Here is a 20,566-nt window from a genome sequence, read left to right as displayed (position 1 = left end):
GCATGTTGATACCAGAAATTCTGTGGGAACATAGGTAAATTTTTAAAAACTGGTTTTCATTATATAGAATAATCGTAGTGATTTTCTAACATGTTGTTATGCAACTTATCTATCTATATATATATCTATATATATATCTATCTATACTTATCTAAACTTCGACACACACACATTTTCTAGAATTATTTACTACTGTGTGACAGATACACAGCTGTGTGTCATTTACTTGAAGAGTAGGCAGATAATTTTAAAAAATGGAATGAAAAGCTTTAATAGCAATACAGAGCTCTGGTGTACATTTATTTTATGTGCAAATGTCGTTTATTATGTGGCCACCACTTACTTACAGAATGCTGTTTTTAGAATACAAATGTCTGCAGATATTCAGGATTGTTCTCGTATTACATATTTATACATATGTGTGTGTGCGCATATATGTGTATATATATATATACACATGCATATAGAGCGTGTGTATCTCTTTAACATTGAGACATTTCAAAGGGTAAGGTTTCATATTCAAATGTTTAAAAGATAAGGAAACAATATAATTGCTTTCCTTGTTCTAAGACCATCCCCTCCTGTGCGTTTATGTTGTGATACAGCCTTTAATTACACAATCAAATATTTCCCAACGGGATTCGTAGTTTTTGAACATTGCTAATGCTCTTTGTCTGTTCTCATAGATTTCTTGATCACTTATCATAACAGCGATCCTGTGGGATCACAGTGTGGGCCTTAAAGGAGGAATTGTCTGAGGGTTTCACAGTGTTTGCTGATGGAAAGGGAAGATACTGGAATCCTGCATCCTCTTTCTGGCTCCAAGGGAAGAGTCCTGTAATGTTTACAGTCTCTATACCTATTTTTGAAACAGTTTCCTTTGATTTGTCAAAATGTTCCATGGTAATGGGATAAATGCTATTTTTTTCAATATGGAAATAGGAAGCATGCAAAAGACTTTCATTTTAGAAAATTAAATTACAGAGAAATAAAAGAAGATTCTTCAAGCATCAAAACAGATTGGAATACTTTCGTGTGATTAATACTACAAACCTATGTTTCTAGTGGAAAGTTAATTTGAAGGAAAAATATTGTTCCTCATGATGTCATTAGCACCATCAGCATTTTTCTTTCTGCCTCATTTCTGAGGAAAGCCAAGAAAACAGCAGTAGAAAAATTTGCGTGTAGCAATATGAAAGCTTAATTAAAAAAAAAAATACCAAAAATACTGTACAAGTGTTTGGCAACTATTATGGCAGAGATGCCTTAGAGGAGAAAGAGAAATGCCTACTGTGGTGAAAGTGCCTGTAGGGAGCAACAAAAGTGCAGGGCCAGGTTCAGCCAGATGACCTGCTTCTAACCAAGTACTAGAAGTGTTAGCCCTCACAGTTTGCTCTGAAATGCATTCTCAGTTATTTGTGTGTGCCTTTGACTAAATTAACTTCCTACATCGCGTCTGTTGTACTTGGGTTTTGGAACAGGAAAACAAGCTCAGTACTGATGACGAGGTCAGCACGCTGCTGGGAGCTGTGCTTTGCAGGTTACCAGCTGCTCCCCAGCCAGGAGGAGGTCAGCTCTATTTTAATGAGTTGTGGCTTCTCTATCTCCCTCTCCTTCTCCCTGTCTTTCCTCTCAGTGATATTTGTTGTGATGTTCCTTTATGATGGAGTTGGTGGACTTCAGAAGAATATTATGTCTGAATTAGTGGTAGAAATTAGCAGCTTCAATAAAGAAGCGTGCATGTGCTGGATGCCTTCTAAATGGCATGGGCATTGGTTATACTTCATTTCTTTAGCCAGCTGCTGGAAGTCAGTAGCCCTGGGAGCACTGTTCTCTCTTTCCCACCCAAACAGGCTAACAGGTGGGCTCTTAGTGTGTTTGGAGCCTTGTAACAGCTTTTGTTTTGCTTTTTATGTTTAAACTTTTTGCTTTTATGTTTCAACTAAATGTGCTTTACATTGGGAAGCTGAAATAAAGTTTTTTTTCCTTATCTCTAGAGGAACAAAAACAACTCAGAGTGAAAGAAGCAAATGGGCTAACCTCTCCTTTCAGTTACAGTAACATAAATTTGAGGAAGCTTTGCTGATACTTTCTGTGTATAAGTGTTGCTAGAATTTGCCTCAGTAATGAACTCTTTAATCACGACTTTTCCTAGAGATTGCAGCTAATCCTCTCAGCATGTCTTTCTATGAGTTTATGCTATTGCTTTTTCACACTATATAGTGAAAATCTGAAGTCCCAGCCTGAAATTTGTGAAATATAGTGAAAATCTGAAATCCAGTTTGAGCTTTCAAGGTAGTGTCACACAGTTTATGTAGTTTCTTCTGTTTGTATTTGCCTCTGAAGAAATACCCAAATATTGATGATCCCAAAAGATCAAATCAGATTGCTGAACAGTAGTTATGCATCTTTAAAGTCAGTTCCCATTATGATATGACAAACAGGTGCTGAAGTTATAGGGCAGGTGTAATGTTATTGTAAATAATTTTTAAAAGCAGAGTCCACTGATTTGGGAATGAGGTTGTTAACAGTTTCAGAATGTCAGACCTCAGAAAACATTGTTTAGCTGGTCTGTTGCTTTTCTTTTTATGTAGTGTTACAAGTAAATATCAGGCAATAAAATAGTCCTTGCTGATAAATGATGGGAAATCATAAGCAGTGTTTTACCCATCCATATTAATTTGAGATGCGTTTTACCACTTTTGAAGTGTTCAGTTACCCTTATTAAGAAATTAGTATCTATTTATGAAAGTTGTTCATACTGATGATAATTCATAGTGTAGGAATGACTTGGACTATTGGAATAGTTGACAACATTGTTTTAAAATTATTGCAATGGCTCGAGATAAGCCAGTTTAAGATTTGTTAAGAAGTAACTCTGTTATATATACATTTTTATCTGTTGGATGCCAGGGAAGTTCTTCGCAGATTTTTGATGGATACACAGATACCACTACAGATTAAAAGCCTCTCGATGGAGTGGTCCATCAAGGAATGAGAATGCAATGATTCTTTTTCTCTGTGTTTTTCTACTGCTAATCTCCAAAAAACTTTATTTGGTATTTTTTTTTTTTTTTTTGGGTAGCTGTCAGGCCTGCATAATGCACCTATTCACATGCTTCTAACAGGAGAAAACAAGTGTGCCCATATAGACAGACCTGCTGAGGAACCAGTGCAGCTCAGGATGCCCTTGCCCTGTGCCATGCCAGGAGCAGAGGAACAGCAAAATCCTGTTCCAGAAGGGAGAAAGGTGACAGAATGATACCAGAGTGGACAGAGATGTGTTGTTAACCCTTTGAATGTAAGAATAGCCACACTAGAGCAATCAGGCTTGGGCAAAGAATTGTGGAAACGGTTACTGTATGTATAGCAATGGAAAGGTTGTGAATGGCTACACAGTAATTGTGTGGTCAAGCAAAATACAGCTGATGTTACAGCAAAAAGTTCAGTCCCTCAAAACCTATGTTTTCTTAATGCTGAGATGGTGCTACGCATCAAAGGCCTAGCTGGTACAAATATATATATATATACACACACATATATGTATATGTGTGTGTGTGTGTGTAACGTATATATATAAAGATAAGCCAAGAAAATATAAATTGTTAAGCTATTCAATTCACAAAAAAAATAGAAAAGTAAATATTAGGATTTCCATGCCAGCAATTATTAATCTTCTTACACTTTAATAGTATTTCATACTGCTTTGTTATGACATAAGGTCCCTTTATGATGTTGTGCTTTTAAAAAAATATATAATGTCTATAAATGTACATACTTTGAATTTATAATTTAGATAACAATTGCAACTTATTTTTTAATCTCCACACAACATAAGTCCCAAGTGTTATTGCACAGTGTAGTGCTTTGTGGCAATAGTTTATATTAGTGAAACCGTATTTTACCACAACTGATAGTAATGGCATTTCTTTTGACAGAACAACTTCAAATTTGACGGTGTAATGATTACCATGAACTCTCTCTTATTTAAAGGATTTATCAGATGTGAAGTGTGTGTTATTTTTGATGGCTAATTTTTCAGGTGCTTTTCAGATCTGAAACTTCCTCTGTACACGCTGGGAACTGGAATAAATGAATCATGTTTAATTTCTTTTAAAAGTGGTTCAAGTAGAATGAATTTGTCTGTTTATTCAGCTAGTGTAGACTGGGATAAATTTTATTTCAGTCTCACCTAAAAATTTACTCAATGTTTAAGCCTTGTATCATTATATATTTCGTGGTTTTAGAATAGCTAGGTCTCATTACAGTCTTTAAGGAGTACTTTTAGCAATATATAAGACAAGTTTAAACATAGTTCCCAAACTTGGCTTTAAAGCCAATGTAAATGAGGTCTTGTAATGCCACATTCCAGTGATTCAATCTGCAGTAATGAATTTCTATATTAAAGCGGCTGAATTTTTATGCCTGAAAGAAGCAAGACTGGGGTCTCATGGGGAATAGCACCAGGCTAACCATTTAAGATACTAACGATTTTTTTCATAAACACCCCCCCTTACCCAACAAGAACAAAAAAAGAGTGAGATACATTTTGGCAAAAATCATATTTGATTGGAAAAAAAAAAAAAAAAAAAAAAAAAGCTCAGTGAAACTAGTTATTTAATTTTCAGTGTTTCATTGTTGTTTCAGGTTGCTTGATATTCTACAGTTTGTCTTTGTGAATTAAATAAAGAGAGAATCATATTAAAAATGATCCAAGCACTGACACACAAAAAAAAGTATTTTGAAATACAAATAGGAAACATTATTCATCACATTTCAGCATTATTACCAAATTTTACTCTTACTTTACTCTTACTTTACTCTTACTTTACTCTTACTTTACTCTTACTTTACTCTTACTTTACTCTTACTTTACTCTTACTTTACTCTTACTTTACTCTTACTTTACTCTTACTTTACTCTTACTTTACTCTTACTTTACTCTTACTTTACTCTTACTGATTTTCATTCAGGGGTGGGGTTAAGGTTACAAGCCTGATTCATAACAGGAAACTTGATGAAGACACTGATAGCAAAGCAAGACTATCAATTTGGCTTTGGATGGCTGTGCTGAACTTATCTAGACAAAAAGACTTGCTTCTGGGTTTTGGTGCCTTTTTCTGTGTGTTGGCAATGAAAGATTGAGGAAAGCTGCAAATGAATGTGCTTTCAGCTGTGTTTGAGCTGATCAGCTCCCATAGATTTTAGGAGGAAAAGTAGTTTAGTGCGAGATCTTACAAACCAGAGTACGCTTCTTTTTCTCATTGCTGTAATAACAGTTACATGTTTTATAGCCTTGACTTTTTCAAATTTACAATTAAAGAGTTTTCATTGTGTTTTCTTTCAGATTCTTCTCATTCTTTTCATCGAGATGAGACGATAGTTATTGCCCTTGCATCTGTCTCTGTGTTAGCTGTTTTGATTGCTGCTCTGTTCTTTGGATACAGAATGCTTGCAGGTAGTGTTTGATGATCCTATTTTTTTTTATATTGTTGTTTTGACTGTTTCTCAAAGTTTTATTTGTCTTGTCTTCTCTCTTAGTTCCTATTAGATGTCTGTATGTGATGCTTCTTTCTCTTCTCTGACATTTTATGATATCCCTTTTCATAACAGTTCAGAGAGATTTATAATAATTTCTCTAAGTTGGCATTTTGAGGCTCATTTTTCCTCAACAAATCCTCTACTCAACATAGACAGCTTAAGTGAAGCTGTAAACATGCTTTACACTTATTGCCAATGACAATCAATTATCAAAACATGTGTAGCAGGTAGCCTTATATCAGCACCTTCACTACTGATCTCACTGACTCAAAAAGTTTACAGGATTCCTTCTTATTTGTCATGTTCACACTATGTGTTTCTAACAAGTCCCAGGTAAGTTTTACTTTTGCTTATAATATGGCCAAAAAAAACAAACAAACCCATCTTCAAACTGCCTGAATCTGTTCCCGACCCTTTCCATACAGGAGACCGTAAGCAAGGTTTGCACAGTATGAACATGATGGAGGCAGCAGCATCAGAGCCCTCTTTGGATCTGGACAATCTAAAGTTATTGGAGGTATGTGTTCAATTTGTTTCTTAATCTTCATTTTTATTCAGTGAAAGACTTGTGGTTGTATCACTTCTCACAGTTACAGCAATAAATGTATCAGTGCACTTCTGTAATCTTTTCCTCTAGATCAGTTTAAAAGCAAGAAATAGAAGGTTACAGCAATTATGTTTTGCCTGGCTTTGGTAGCGATATTGTTGGTATTAGCTACAACACATTCTACCTTAAAAAGAAAATATTAAACAGTGGAAGGTAACAGTTGCAAGGGGAGTTGGAATGTGCTGTATTTCAGCATTGCATCAAAAATCCTTCTTTTTGCTTGACACTGCTTTAAGTACAATATCCTACGGTAGTAATTTGCAAAGCTTTGGTAACACCATTGGAGCACAGAACTGACTGCAGATAGGGCTGTATATTTCAATAGTAGTGCTTTTACGTGTTGTCATTATTCACAGTGAGGTACTGTGTATTTCCATGGCAACTAGAGGCCAACCAGAACTTTCCAATGAGCTTGGTGTTAGATGTATCACCAGAAACCTGCAGAATTTTATGCTTTCAATTGTTATATGTGGTAGAACTTGCATGGAATTTTTAAAAGCTTTTACCTAAAAATAGATCAATAGAATAACTGAAAGAAATTCAGTGATGCTTTTTTTTCTTGCCCATTAGAAATTACAGCTACAGATGGAGGCTGCAGACATGTAGTCCTCACTGTGGTGTGCTCTGGGCAAACCTGGAAAGCAGACTAAGTTGCAAAGAAATTTGTGTGCCCTCTGCCAACAAAAAGTACTTGAGGTAGAGTTTACCAGAGTACAAAGGTACATATTGTAGAAGTGTGGCAAAATCTCAGATGAAATTACTTATATTGATATACAGTCTTGGAAAAAGCAGCAGTTTTGTTGATGGGGAGATCTACAGAATCTTCAGTCCTTTTTCTGAAATCCCAGGAGTTGCCACCTCACCTCCAGCCATAGGGTGTTGCAGGACAAACTCTCTTCACTTGTGTTTGCCTTTTGTGTCTCTGTGGGTAGAATACATGTATATTCTGTATTTGTACCTTGAGGTGATATACTGTCACTTTGCAATCCACATTGAGGACTCTGCCTTGGGAGGTCTGAAAAATGGAAAGTCTTGCCTGTTAAATGATACTTAAGTTTAGAAAACTTTCCTGTTAGATAATTTTATTGTCTTTAAAATCATTTCTTTATAATCCCTTCTGCTTTCCCCTTCTCCTCTATTTGTAAGCATTTTAAAAAGTAAAAAGATGCTTGTTTCACATCTAGATGTGCCTGTAAATGATTTGAATTCAATAGATTATTAAATTCTTAGGTAGTCAGAACGTTTTGAGGTTTAGAAACTAGGACTCTTCATGAGGGTGGTCCAGGGTTCTGATTTAGAGCAGAGATCACATCTTTCTTTAGTTGCCATGGAGATGGAAAAGGCTTTTCTGTGAAGACTAACAGTGGAGGCTAGAATAAAGATTCACAGGTAGCAGAGAATTGGTTAGTTCTTTCTGTTAAAACCTGTTTACTTCTTTTGATATCTATCTTGCACTGCAAATGCATATTTGTCATTATTAACTTAAAATGTATGGCTTGTAAAGCTACCCTAAACCTAAAATGTGTAGCTTAATGCCTGTGATCTCTGGAGTTGATTAAAATTGATCACATAAAAGCTATAAATGTTCAGTAGTCAAAAGTTTAATTAAAGAGCTTTTTTCCGCATAAAGCTTATTGATTTTATTGATATCCCATACGAAGCTGCTGAATAGATTATTTATGATTTATTTATTAGGTGTTCAGACTATAGATCAATGTAGTAAGATCTAAGCGGGCCTATGCTAGGGTTTACAGCTCCAAAATAACGTTTATGACAGTATTCTAATTCTGATTTTCAGTACAAAATATTTAATAATTTTACAGTGTAATTCATTATAAAGGTTGGCATATAATTGTTGTAGAGTTAAAACTTTGATTTTGCCTTTGCTTATTACTTAGTGAACTAATTATGTTATGTTTTTTTTGTTTTGTTTTGTTTTTTCAGTTGATTGGCCGGGGACGATATGGAGCAGTGTATAAAGGCTCCCTAGATGAACGCCCAGTTGCTGTGAAAGTATTTTCTTTTGCTAATCGTCAGAACTTCGTTAATGAGAGGAACATTTACAGGATTCCACTGATGGAACATGACAACATTGCCCGCTTCATTGTGGGAGATGAGAGATTCACTGCAGATGGGCGTATGGAGTACTTATTGGTGATGGAATATTATCCCAATGTAAGTGTTTCAAAGAAATCAATTGGATTAGTTTAGATTCCTAAGAATAGCCACATAAAAAGAATGCACTTCAGTATTGGCCAATAATTTGGAGTTCTTGCACAGTAGTCACCTTTGCCTGGTGTAATGTGAAAAAATCCATATAAGTTACAATTTTAATGAAACTTAGCATGGCTTACTGTAACACCCTTTAAGGTTTCTAAATTACTACTATCAAACCTAGTCTTAAAATGTAGTCTTAAATTTTTGGTTTAATATTTTGCTTTTGGTTACAAGTCACTTTTTAAAATCAACTGTGGAATAATCGAGGACAGTATTTGAAGAGTTATTTTTGCATAAAAATATATTAATCAACTTAAAACTACTTAGTATTAAAACATTACACCTCTTATGGTATTTATAACCTCACTTAGTAGCTGTAAATGGCAGGGTGTTTTTTTTGTTTGTTTGTTTGTTTTTTAATACAATGAAACATAAGGCATCCTGTTAGCTTTTTTAAGCTTTATAGGGAATACCATATTTATTTTGTTGTACCATATATTGATGATATAAAAGAATTCTTAAGAAGGCAGGCTTACTTTCAAGGACTGTATCTTCAAATTTTCTTAGCCAACTGGGTGCTTACCTCCTAAAATTCATTTATCTGAGTTCGTAACTCTGTGTGTGTGTGCGTGTGAGTACAAAAAATGAAAATATTTTTAAAATGCAGACCATAATTGTGAATTGCTTATCACAGAAAATCATAAAATATGTGTTTGAGGGGTTGCATATATGAAAACACAAAGATTTACATTTCTTTTTTTTTTTTTTTCCTTGTGTATAGAAAAGGATTTTAACTGTTCTGTTAAATAATACTTTAATGAGCTTTTTGGTCTCAAGTAAGTGAACTCATTGTATTTATTCCAGTGTGCAAATGTGATGGCTGAAGCTTGATTGGTTAGGCAGCCAGTAGGACAAAAGCTGCTTATTCAACTAGCAAAAAGAAACAGAACAACCACAAATAGGAGTAATGATGGCCTTTCCCTTAAGATGTTTCAAGTTCTATGTATATGCTTGCATTGAAATTCAAATTGCTTTTGTGTATATAAATAATATACATATATATAATATATAAATATAATATAATAATAAATATAAATTTTGTTGTATATATGCAACTTTAAGAAGACAACCTATCACTTCACAAATATAGAATGAACATTTTAATTGAAAATTTTTAAGTGAGAACATGCTTGTTTGTGTCAGTTTATAAGAGAATGACATATAAGAAGAGACTGCAAAGACTAGAAATGACTATAGAAAAGGATGGTCTAGTCCATGCTGTATGCATAGTGGCAAAGCACTTTGGCTCTGGCTTTCTATGTCAGGATAGGCTTATTTTCAGCTGAGTTCAGTGAAATCAATTGAGTATTCTGCTCCTGGGAGGGCTTAACATAACTGTCTTAACAGGTGATCTGGCTTTGCTGGTTTCTTGAATTAAATGATTTTTAGTTGAAATGTAATTTGGTTGAAAATTGTGTTGTTGCTTCTATAAACAGGATCAGTTAACAATCTGATTAAATGCACAGATGAAGCTTATAACATCATATTATCAGATTCTTTCCCAATACAGTATTAAAAACAGCAAGATTAGCCTAAAATCAATCCACTGGTGGCTTGGAAGTCATTGGAAAAAGTGCACAGCAGGTGTAATTAATGCACAGTATGGTCCTTAATTCAGTGAGCAGATGTTCTGCTGTATGCTGAGCTAACAGCAGGGAAGAAACCCTGCTGTGGAAACCCTACTAAAAGGGAATGGCACCATTCAAATTACTCATAAAACTTACTTCAATAAGGGGCAGCCCATGCAAGATGTACAAGTGAAATACTACACATCCAAAATATCATTCTCCCTGGAAAAACTTTTCTTATTGAAAATAGGAAAACACAAAATGGAGCGTTTTCACACAGAAAACTGTTTTTGTTGTTGCCTGGGTGAAAGCGAGACATACCAGATTAAAACAAATCATGCTGTTATCCAAATGCATTCAGAAGGATGAAGGTAGGGGAGCAAGTAATAAAAGGGAGGATATGTGTATAGGCTAATCAACATGCTATTGTGATGGTACTGTGAGGTATGGCAGGTGAATAAGCAGTGAGTAAGTTGCAAGGGATGGCACAGCACGAAATATGGAAAAATACGGAATAGTCATAGAATTGTGCCCCTCGTATTCAAACATTCATGTCTTTTTAGAACAAATGAAAAATTGTTGTAAAACACATAGTAAAATCTTATGATTGTTAGAACAAAACCATCATTTTAATCAAAAGTCATAATCGGAACAAGTATCATCAATTTAACATGTAACTCATGACTCTGAAAAAGAATAATCTCATTTACAAATCTCTATCTTGACTAAAACTTTTTCTGGTTGTCCTTTATAAGGAACTTCACTAAGAATATAAAATCACAGTTCTCAACCAGCTTAAAAATATATAGCAGTTACAAAACTTCGGAGGAAAAAGGTCTTGAAGTTGGTTTGATCTTTATACACTGTTTCCCAGTTAGACTACAACAGTCCTGTTGCCTCCATAAGAATGGGTTGGAATTTCAACCCACAAGACTAAGAAAATCTTCTACTGCACCTAAGTTTCTGGCAGTCGGTCCTTACATCCCCCAGAGAATGTTGAGAAAAAAAAAAAAGTACAGTATATATAGCGCAGTAATTTGTTCAAAGCAAACAAGGAAACTGTGTTCTAATACCAGAATTGCTCACAGGCTCTGGAGCATTGCACTGTAAGAATCTTTGCAATGAGCACTGTAGCTGTAATCATACCTGAACCCAAAAAGTCTAGTGCTAGGCAGGAGCCAAAAACTAAGTGGGAGGAGTATACATCAGAAGTGGATATGTTTTGAACTGTGCAGTCTATCTTCATTTACCTTAAGTTTATATGTAGACAAACTATTTTATCTCAGTATTTCATATTTTATAACTGCACTATCAAATGTGGATTTGAGTAGAGAGAGGATTAAGCCTGAGATTTGGGCCTCAAGGAGTAACAAGAATTTTTGCGCACCCCTGATTTAGGATTTGGGGTTTGTTGCTATGGTAAAACTGAAAGGAGAAAGAAGCTAATGTATGCTTGTATTTCTTAGAGCTTTAAAAAAAAATAAGGTAAAATTCTTTATATTTCATTACTAGATGGATTTTCAGCTTGTTGTTACTAAAATGTATTCAAAGTTGGTATGACAGTATTTTTGCAATGAAAAAGAAAATGCTGTATAAACCTGTGTGAGTGATGTTTGGTCTGTGTTTTTGCCAAGAAGGTTATCTGCTTATAGGTTCCTTATTCAGTACAGTCTAAATCTGAGAAGTTGAAAGATATTTGTAATTATATTAAGGAGTAAATAACTGGAGTTTAGTTTTAGTGTTGGATTAAAAAAAATAAAAATCTAAGGCTTCAGTCATTTCAAATCATGGTATCTATGTGTATCCACCTGAATTGTGCCTATGTTACATACCTGAATGTTGACTCCAAATGCACTCAAATGGCAAATACCCATTGTTGTTTTTTAATCAAATGGTCACGTAACTGATTTTGTAATATTATTTTTTTATTTGTAGCTGTGATGGCAAGATGCTATGTACTGGTACATCTTTGAGATTAAATATTTAAACAGTCAAAAGGGGATCATCAGTAGTCATAAATAACCATTATTTTATAATACATGTACAGAGAAGACTGGACTTACTGTTATTTATGCATGGGGATTTGCTTTGTTTAAACTGAGCATATCATTATTGAGGACTGTACCAAAAAATACTCAAAGGTGTTACAGTTTGCAGGACCTGGCTCTTGTTTCAGTTCAAGTTTCTAGAATATTTCAGTGTCACATCTGACACCCTTTATTCTGGTTTTCTTTGAAGATTCTACTAGAAATTAATAAACAACAACAAAACAACAAAATATAACATGATGTTCTTTTTTCCTGTTTCTTCAGTGTATGTGGACTCACTCCTATTTGGAACCTTTATGTTTTTTTTTGTTGTTGGTTCAATGAATAAAGATATGATAGCAGGGGAGATGCAAGTCAGGGATGTTCTCTGTTTTTCTGTAAATACTAATGGTTCAAAGTCTGCTAATTAGTCACCCTGGCTGCTATATCTGCAGTTACCTTTCTGCTTCTAATGTTCAGAGAAAGGACTTTTACAGAAGAGTAAAATAAATGCATATATTGCTTTTGTTTTATAACTGTCATTACTAGTAAAGGCAACCCCTATTATTATGCAATGTATGATAATTTTTCTGTTCTACTTCCTTACATAAACCAAATGGCACCACTAAAAATTAGTGAAAATCTTGTGTTTTATAATATCTGTGTATACACAGAAACAGTTGCAGAATTACACCTTTCAGTAGCACTGGATAACTGTCCTTCTTAAAGATTTGTACTTAATTATTCAACTTGATAAATATTTTAATTCAGTACTTATTTTATTTTTGCTAGGGTTCGCTGTGCAAATATTTGAGTCTCCACACAAGTGACTGGGTGAGCTCTTGTCGGTTGGCACATTCTATAACTAGGGGCTTGGCGTACCTGCACACAGAGCTACCTCGAGGAGGTAAGGCCGGGAAGGGATGCTAAGGCGTTCACGATATTCCTATTTCTGTCTGGTAGAAGATTCCTGCCTTTCTTTTTACTTTGTGACAGTACAGCGAGTAGGAATGCAAATAGAGATTACTCAGTACTTCTGATATGTACTTTCCTTTGAACAATTCCCTCTTGTGGGCTGTGCCTATGACACTTCCATGAAAACAGGGAGTAAGAGCCAGCAGAGTCCCAGAGACAGGCAAGAGGAGGAGGCAGAGTTGTGCAGTGCTGCAGTATCATGGCAACAGATTACTGAAGACCTGAAGCACTGGATGTCTGTCGAACAGAGATCAAGCAGATGGAGTGTTCTGTTTATTTTTTGCAGCTCAGGCACAAATCAGCTCAGCATTTTTGTGTGTGTGTGTGTGAACTGTATACATAAAAAATAACTCAATCTTCTAATACCACTGTAGTTTTTATTGTATCTCTTGGTATTTGCTGAAGGGTGTGAGCATAATCTTCTCTGTGTACAAATGATACTACTGTTTTTTGTGTTCTATTAGAGTGTTGGATCTGCTGTTGTATTGACATATATCTCTGCTCATCTGTTTCAGCCAGAATTTCAGCCATCTAAAATATCATGATTATATAACAGGTATTCTGATATCTGTGATATAACAAGCTGCAGAATATGGTCTGGCACTGAAGCATTAGCTTTTGGGCAGTAAATAAAAGGATGGTAATCTTAATTCCACATTAAGGTGCTAGCATTCAGATTGAAGTCCCAAACCATATATTTCAAATGTTAAGCATCAACTCTAGCACAGAATGAAAACTGAAGATGCTGTTAAAAGTGCCAGGCTGAAAATACCTAACTTGGTATTTCTATGTGCCATTGAAACTGCAGCTATCATCGTTTTGAAATGTGCAGACAGGTGTGTCCGTTAGCAGCCAGAAAATGTGTAAACCTTCCATCATAAAGAAGAGACAGCCATAGGCTGATCTGTAAATGCTACAAAGGAGCTCATGGAATAGAAAGAATTCCACAGTAAAATTGGTTCTATTGTGCTGGTGCTCTTACTAACTACGTAAATTGCACATAAACTGGGAACAACTGAGATTACTCTTTGGAAAAGATCAAACTCCTTGCAGGATTAACATGTTCAGCTCCTCTAGAATAATAATATTATATATGTATCTTCTGAATAGGTGCCTATCTCAGTTATAATGTCAATAGTTGGAGCTGTATTTGACAGAGGACTGTGGATATGAGAGAGAACATTTGGAATGGCTGTCAGGTCTGTGGCAGCAAGTCTATGCTTAAGTATACATCTTCCCTGCCAAAATCATGCTGAAATATCCCTTGGAAAGCTTAATGGCAAACACTAAGCCTGTGTAACAGTAACCTAATATGCTGTATGGATATGGTGAAGCTATGAATGCCAGTTGGTTTTCAACAGATAGCATACTGTGGAGTTCATTATAAAGAAGCAAAAATGTTAGCTTTCTAAAAGTTAATTTTCTGTTTATAATAGGTGAGCAGACCTAATGAGGTTCTCTGCTTTTGCTGAACAGTAGAACTGCTCAAATAATAACAAGCACTTTCATATGTCCAAATAGACCATTACAAACCTGCAATATCCCATCGTGACTTGAACAGCCGCAATGTACTGGTAAAGAATGATGGAACTTGTGTAATTAGTGATTTTGGACTCTCCATGAAGTTAACTGGAAACAGACTAGTACGCCCAGGTGAGGAAGATAATGCTGCCATTAGTGAGGTAAGTATAAATAAAGATAAGCCAGCATATAAAGGAGGACAGAGTAGTATGACAGTAACATTGAGAAACAGTTGTTATAAGGTGAATATTAAGGTGGTACAATTCTTTTAAGGGGCAGTTGGTGCAATAGGGATAGAAGTAGCTGAAAACTTGACAGGATGAGACTGGTTTTATTGTCAAAATACTCTAAAACAAACCTAGCATTTTGAAAGATTGGCAGCTGTGGAGTTGGAAGTTTTGTGTGTGAGAGATTATATATGCAAGGTAGCTTTGGGTACAAGCCCCTTTAATCTTGTTCTGCAAATATTACTTAAGTCCAAACATTCTTTGGAAGTCAAGGAGATCCCCCACACATATGCACACACATCCTACAACCATTTCTTTGTGTCATCTGTAATTTTAAGGACTTCAGATGGATATATCTGGGAAAATAAATGCATGTAGAAAGGCATGGACCATCTGAGAAGGGATCAGGACAGAATAATGGGGGATGCTCGAAAGAGTAACCTCTGAGAAAAGACTGAAAGAATTAGGGTTATTTCATCTACTGAAGTACAGATACAGACAGGTTTTCATATATGTAAAGTGCTTAAAAGAGAAAGGAATAAACTATTCAATTTGGATAGGGCAAAAAGTAATGGCCTTATGTTGTAGGAGGGAAAGTTTAGGTTAGTTATGAAGAAACATTTCTTATATGTAGAAGACAGTGAAGGTCTGGAAAGGACTGTTGAGGAAGGCTACAGAATTTGCATCCTTTCATGATTTTAAAGGAACACTGTGGAAAAACATCTGCTAGATGGTTAGATATATTACATATATGAGCAAAAATATGCTAACATCTGAACATAGGCTACTCAAATACAGTGAGAATGAGTCTTCTTTAAATGAAAACTAAAAGTCCCCCAAATGCTTCAGTATATTTGTTGTCTATGTGCTTTTACAGTAAATCTTTACATTTCATTCAAAGCATGTATCGCAGTACTAATCAACGTCCCTTAGAAAGCATTACAGTAATAATACCTAGTGCACAGGTGCTCTTTTTAGATCTCCATTCACTGAATGAAGAAACAGGGAAACCACTGTTTAAAATGCAGGGATGTGGAATAGCCCTTTAACCAAATACTGTCCTGTAAGGGCTGATGAATATTGGCTCTAATCTAACATCGTCCCTAGTGGAAATAAATAGATGCCTTCTAAAGCTGTTAACCTTCGAATAAGGAAGATGTAGGGATAAGCCTTGCTGACAGTCCAGCAATAACAGACCAAGTTCCTTGTTCAGCAGCATCCCTCCCATTATGGTATGTGCATTGGTGTTAAACAGAGTTGTTTCAGGAAGAAGAAACATTAAACTATATCTTGCACATGAGAACACTGAATAAGGGACAATGTTATTTTGTTACGGTACGCATGAAAAAGTGACAGAGCTTGGGAAGGACTTTATTACGACTAGGTTACTGATATGAGTCTAGAAGATGAGGGTATTTATTTGACGAGAACTGCATTTTCCATCTTAGCTGTAGAAAACTGCAGTTTTCCATCTTAGCTGTATCCTTTTTCTAGCCAAAGAAGTATATCCTTAAGTATTCTTCTTTAAGGATATTCTTCTTTAATATCCTTCTTTAAGGATATTTTAAGAAACAAACAAAAACAACTACACAGAAACCAAAGACCACAAAATCTTCATAATGAATTGGATTTGGACATTGCTTCTTGATTTTAAACTTGGATTTTATGTTTTTCCAGGTTGGTACAATCCGTTATATGGCCCCTGAAGTGCTTGAAGGAGCAGTGAACTTGAGGGACTGCGAATCTGCTTTGAAACAAGTAGATATGTATGCACTAGGCCTTATCTACTGGGAAATATTTATGAGATGTACAGACCTCTTCCCAGGTAACTGAAAAAAATAGTAGTAGAAGGGAGTACCAGCAACCAATGTTATCCTAGCCATAGCTTTTTAAGTGAAGAAAGGAAATACTTTTATCAGTTATTTTCTGCCATTAAGTCGGTGCCATCTAGTGTTCAAGATTGTTACTGTTCATACTCAAATACACTGTATTGTTAAGCATGAATCATGCTGACAGACTTCAAATTGCCTGTTTAAGCAATTTGCAGGCTGCATAGTAGTGCAATTTGAGTGCTATTTTTATTGTCCACAGTTTATGAACATTGAGAGTTGGGTTGATGGCAAAGACAGTACTATGAGTATTTACAGCTGATATGGGGCCTGAAATATCTTTCAGACTTTCAAAATGAATAAATGGATGGGAAAGTACAGTAATATAATATGGCTTTTAGCCATTCATACTTTAGTTTATGATACTGACATTGAAAATTCAGGGAACTAAACCTGTAAAATAAAACAAGAGGAAATAAACTGTAAAAACTTAATATGTGAGAAAGTGTAGCGACCTCCATCTTCTTCCTCAGCTATAGCATATAGAATTAATCTGGCATGCAATATTCCCTCTGTAGTCAAACAGCTACACATTACATGCAGGAACTTGTAATCTGTCTGGGCTTCCTCCCAGATGAAGTACACTCAGTCATTTACGTTTCACAGACATTAGGTGTCATCCTCAGGCTCCTGGACATCCTGAAGGTACCCCTCAATCAGCAAAGTTTGGAGATGCTATCCTTTGAGAGGTTCCCAAACAACACAATTCATCTGCAGTTAATTCAGATTTTTGGGGGATAGGAGGGCGGGGTTTGAGGGTGGAGTCACAATGTCTTGATAGACAGCAATTTTGATACTATCTTTCATCACTTGAAAGCTCTTGCCCTGCCTTTTTTTTTAAATACATATATATATATGTGTTTTATTTTCATTCTTTCTTTTGCGAACAGGGGAGTCTGTGCCAGAGTACCAGATGGCTTTCCAGACAGAAGTCGGAAACCATCCCACTTTTGAAGATATGCAAGTCTTGGTGTCCAGGGAGAAGCAAAGACCAAAATTCCCAGAAGCATGGAAAGAAAACAGCCTGGTGAGATGGAACATTTAGAAATAAGCAATATATAGGGTGTTATCTGGAAAGTAATTTTCAGTATGCATGAAGTGCCCATGTATTCTCTGTATACTGGATGAGGAACATAAAGGTATTTTTTTGACTTTTGACATCATATAAACTAGTAACACCATAAAATATTTGGCAAAATGTAATTATAATCCTCCAATACCGAAATTTTATAAACATTGTAATAAACTATTTTTGAAGAGGAGTATAGTGCTCAGAATTTACAGAGGCTACATTTTCTAGCAAGTGTTTCGTTATAACTACATTAGAAATTTTATAGGCTTCATTTGATCTACAATTTTTATTTTCTACAGTATAAACAAAGTAATGTTGTTTGTTGTTTTGAATCAGTATAGCTATGGCTTAGAGTCTTGCTTGCTGCTGCAGGCCAACAAGTTACTGCAAGTCAGCTGAACTCTGGTGAGAGTCTGTGTGCTTGCTTTCATCTGCAGCGAAGGTGAGGTAATGCAACTCTCCTTAGCATAGTGGAGGTTCTGTCTTTTATTCCAAGCAAAGTAAAACGTAAACAGTTACTGAGTTCTACCTGATACACAATAGGTTGTTTAAACTAAAATAGATTGACTGCAAGTATGGAAATTATGTATTTGACTCATCTAAAAAGATATTTTTATGAATTCACTTTCTGAAGTTATTCCCTTCAATCTTCAGAGACTTTGCTACTTGATAAGTATGTAGCTACTGCACAGATAATGGGGAGCCTAAGGCCTCATCTCTGCTGGTACATGTAAATACATATGAAGCCATTTTCAGAGAGGAGCATAGCCTCCAGTGTTAACACTGTTATAAAACATGTTGCAACTGAGTTGAGAGCTTCATAGAGAGGTTTTCTTATTGCATGGTTTTGTCCAGACAATCTTAACAAAAGTAAAAACAAAGAAAGAAACAAACAAGCAAACAAAACTCACAGACATGTTGGCAAATGCAGTGTTGGAAGAACCCAATGTTGACAGCTGTTTTTGAAGACAGTTGTAACTAAAACAGTTTAAGGTTGGTTTTGTTTTGCAGACTACCATTTTCAATGTTTGTTTTAACAAATTTGTAGACTCTAATATTATACACCGACCTAATAACAATTCCTGTATTTAAACTGCTTGACACATTCTTTGGGGTGTAATAACCTACAGTTCGCTTATAGGTATCAAACAACCCATTCCACCCTGTGCCAGTCTAGGATGACATCTTAATAAATGCTCTGAGATGTCATAGAAATATAAGATTCAGACAACCTAACTCTGGACCAAGGTTCTTACCTCCTTTGTCTCAGGAATGGGATAAAAGACTTCTGCCCATTATATAGAGCTACATTTACATGTTGTGTTAAAACATCTTTGTGCAAGTTCATCTATTAGATAGATGTATTTATTCTTTTCCTTTTAGAAATAAAATTTTTTTAAAAAATTATTGTGTAGGTCACATAATTAAGGCACTTTAAGGATGTGGAAGCCTAATTTTATGATTACTTTTGCAGTCTGCTTCTTGAACGTGTTACGATATAGACCTTGTATAGTGGTTATTGTTTTTCACAGTATAAATTAACAGATGATGTGTATAAAGTAATATCAGGCCAATAAACTGAGTAGGGATGTTACCATCATTTGTCTCATTTTCCAAGCCAAAAGCAGGGACCAAGCTTGATCTCAAAGGCTGGGACTGAAGGCTATTAGTAGAAAAATAGAATAATGCAGATTTATTCCCTTTATTCCCTTTCACCCTTTTTTATGAGTTGTAGAACTTCTAAATAGTGAACTTTAGTGTAGAACTCTTTGAACCTGAAATTAATAGAAAATACAACATTATGGTAAATGTGAAGCTCTAGAACTTTAGTCTTGTTAACTATCTGTACTGTCATAACGGTGGTCCTTTCAATATCCTTAAAACATTGACAGGGATGGATCATCTGGAAGAAAGACTACTAAATACTACTTAGTTTTCTTTCTGGTAAAACTTTTACGGGAGAGCTTTACAAAGAGTAAGGCAAGAGATTAGGATGTCCATTGACTTAAAGATGCATGTAAACTGTGTCTAAATCAAGTACTAAAAGCTGAATGAAACCTTTTTATTTAGCGAGAGAAAACTTATCCAGTACAGTATCTCCTCATTGTCCCTGAGGGTGGTTTTAGATTCATGTCCCTCAGCTAGGGGTATTTTGGTTGCTTAGCCCTTCTTCAATCAACTGTGGAAAGGGAGGTGATTTACTTGTGTGGCGGCTCATGCCTGTCTGTGCAGCAGTAATGTCTGCATCACTGAGCAGCAGTGACTTGCCAGATGCAAGTGATGCCAGGAGTCTGCTCTGTGGGCGAGGAGCTCTTCGCTAGCAGGCAGAGCTACTCTTGTCTTTCGCTGCCAGGAGTGAACACGGCAGTTCTGGCACAGAAACAATCAGCAGGGCCCAGTGAATGCTTTAGTGCCCAGCTGGGACTATGCACTGTCAGTAGTGCTGGAGAAGTTAAACCTGGGCTGAGATGTGAGACATTCTGGCAAATTATATTCTATCCATAGGCCATAACTGGCAGCAGGGGCCCATAAACGTCTGTCTTTCTGTGCTCAGGATGCAGTGCAAGTACAAATGTTCAGAGCTCGTAATTTCAGTTGTCTCCTCTCCAGGTCTCTGACCATATGGCAGCATGATTTGGAGGTCTTGAGCTCTAATCCTGACTGCACCATTCATCCCACAGTGTGATCCCAGGAAAGTGTGTCTGTTGCCATTTCTCCATCTGTAAAACAAGGGCAGCAATAATCTCCTCCCATAGTGCAAACAAATTCACCAACATTTCACTGAGGCATTTGGATATTAGGGTAGTGTGCAGAAGAAGTAAAGCATGATGAAATGAGCAAGGCTGTGTCAATTGCATACAG

General features: G+C 35.8%; 1 protein-coding gene and 1 long non-coding RNA gene across 3 annotated transcripts in view; one reads left to right on the top strand and one right to left on the bottom strand.

Moving 5' to 3' along the window:
• Window positions 1-20,566, bottom strand: part of LOC137858400 (uncharacterized) — a 47,007-nt gene that overhangs the window by 7,175 nt on the left and 19,266 nt on the right. The window lies entirely within an intron of this gene.
• BMPR2 (bone morphogenetic protein receptor type 2) overlaps window positions 1-20,566 on the top strand; it is a 106,094-nt gene that overhangs the window by 74,123 nt on the left and 11,405 nt on the right. Inside the window, exons 4-10 of the mRNA XM_068686037.1 lie at window positions 5,348-5,458; window positions 5,967-6,058; window positions 8,093-8,323; window positions 12,813-12,927; window positions 14,517-14,677; window positions 16,421-16,568; window positions 17,523-17,659. Coding sequence (XP_068542138.1) covers window positions 5,348-5,458; window positions 5,967-6,058; window positions 8,093-8,323; window positions 12,813-12,927; window positions 14,517-14,677; window positions 16,421-16,568; window positions 17,523-17,659 — 995 coding nt within the window. The remainder of the gene's footprint in view (window positions 1-5,347; window positions 5,459-5,966; window positions 6,059-8,092; window positions 8,324-12,812; window positions 12,928-14,516; window positions 14,678-16,420; window positions 16,569-17,522; window positions 17,660-20,566) is intronic.

The sequence above is a fragment of the Anas acuta genome, chromosome 6, assembly GCF_963932015.1.
Source record: "Anas acuta chromosome 6, bAnaAcu1.1, whole genome shotgun sequence".
NCBI lineage: Eukaryota > Metazoa > Chordata > Aves > Anseriformes > Anatidae > Anas > Anas acuta.
The sequence above is the reverse complement of the archived record's forward strand: the minus strand, read 5'-3'. Positions and strand labels throughout refer to the sequence as shown.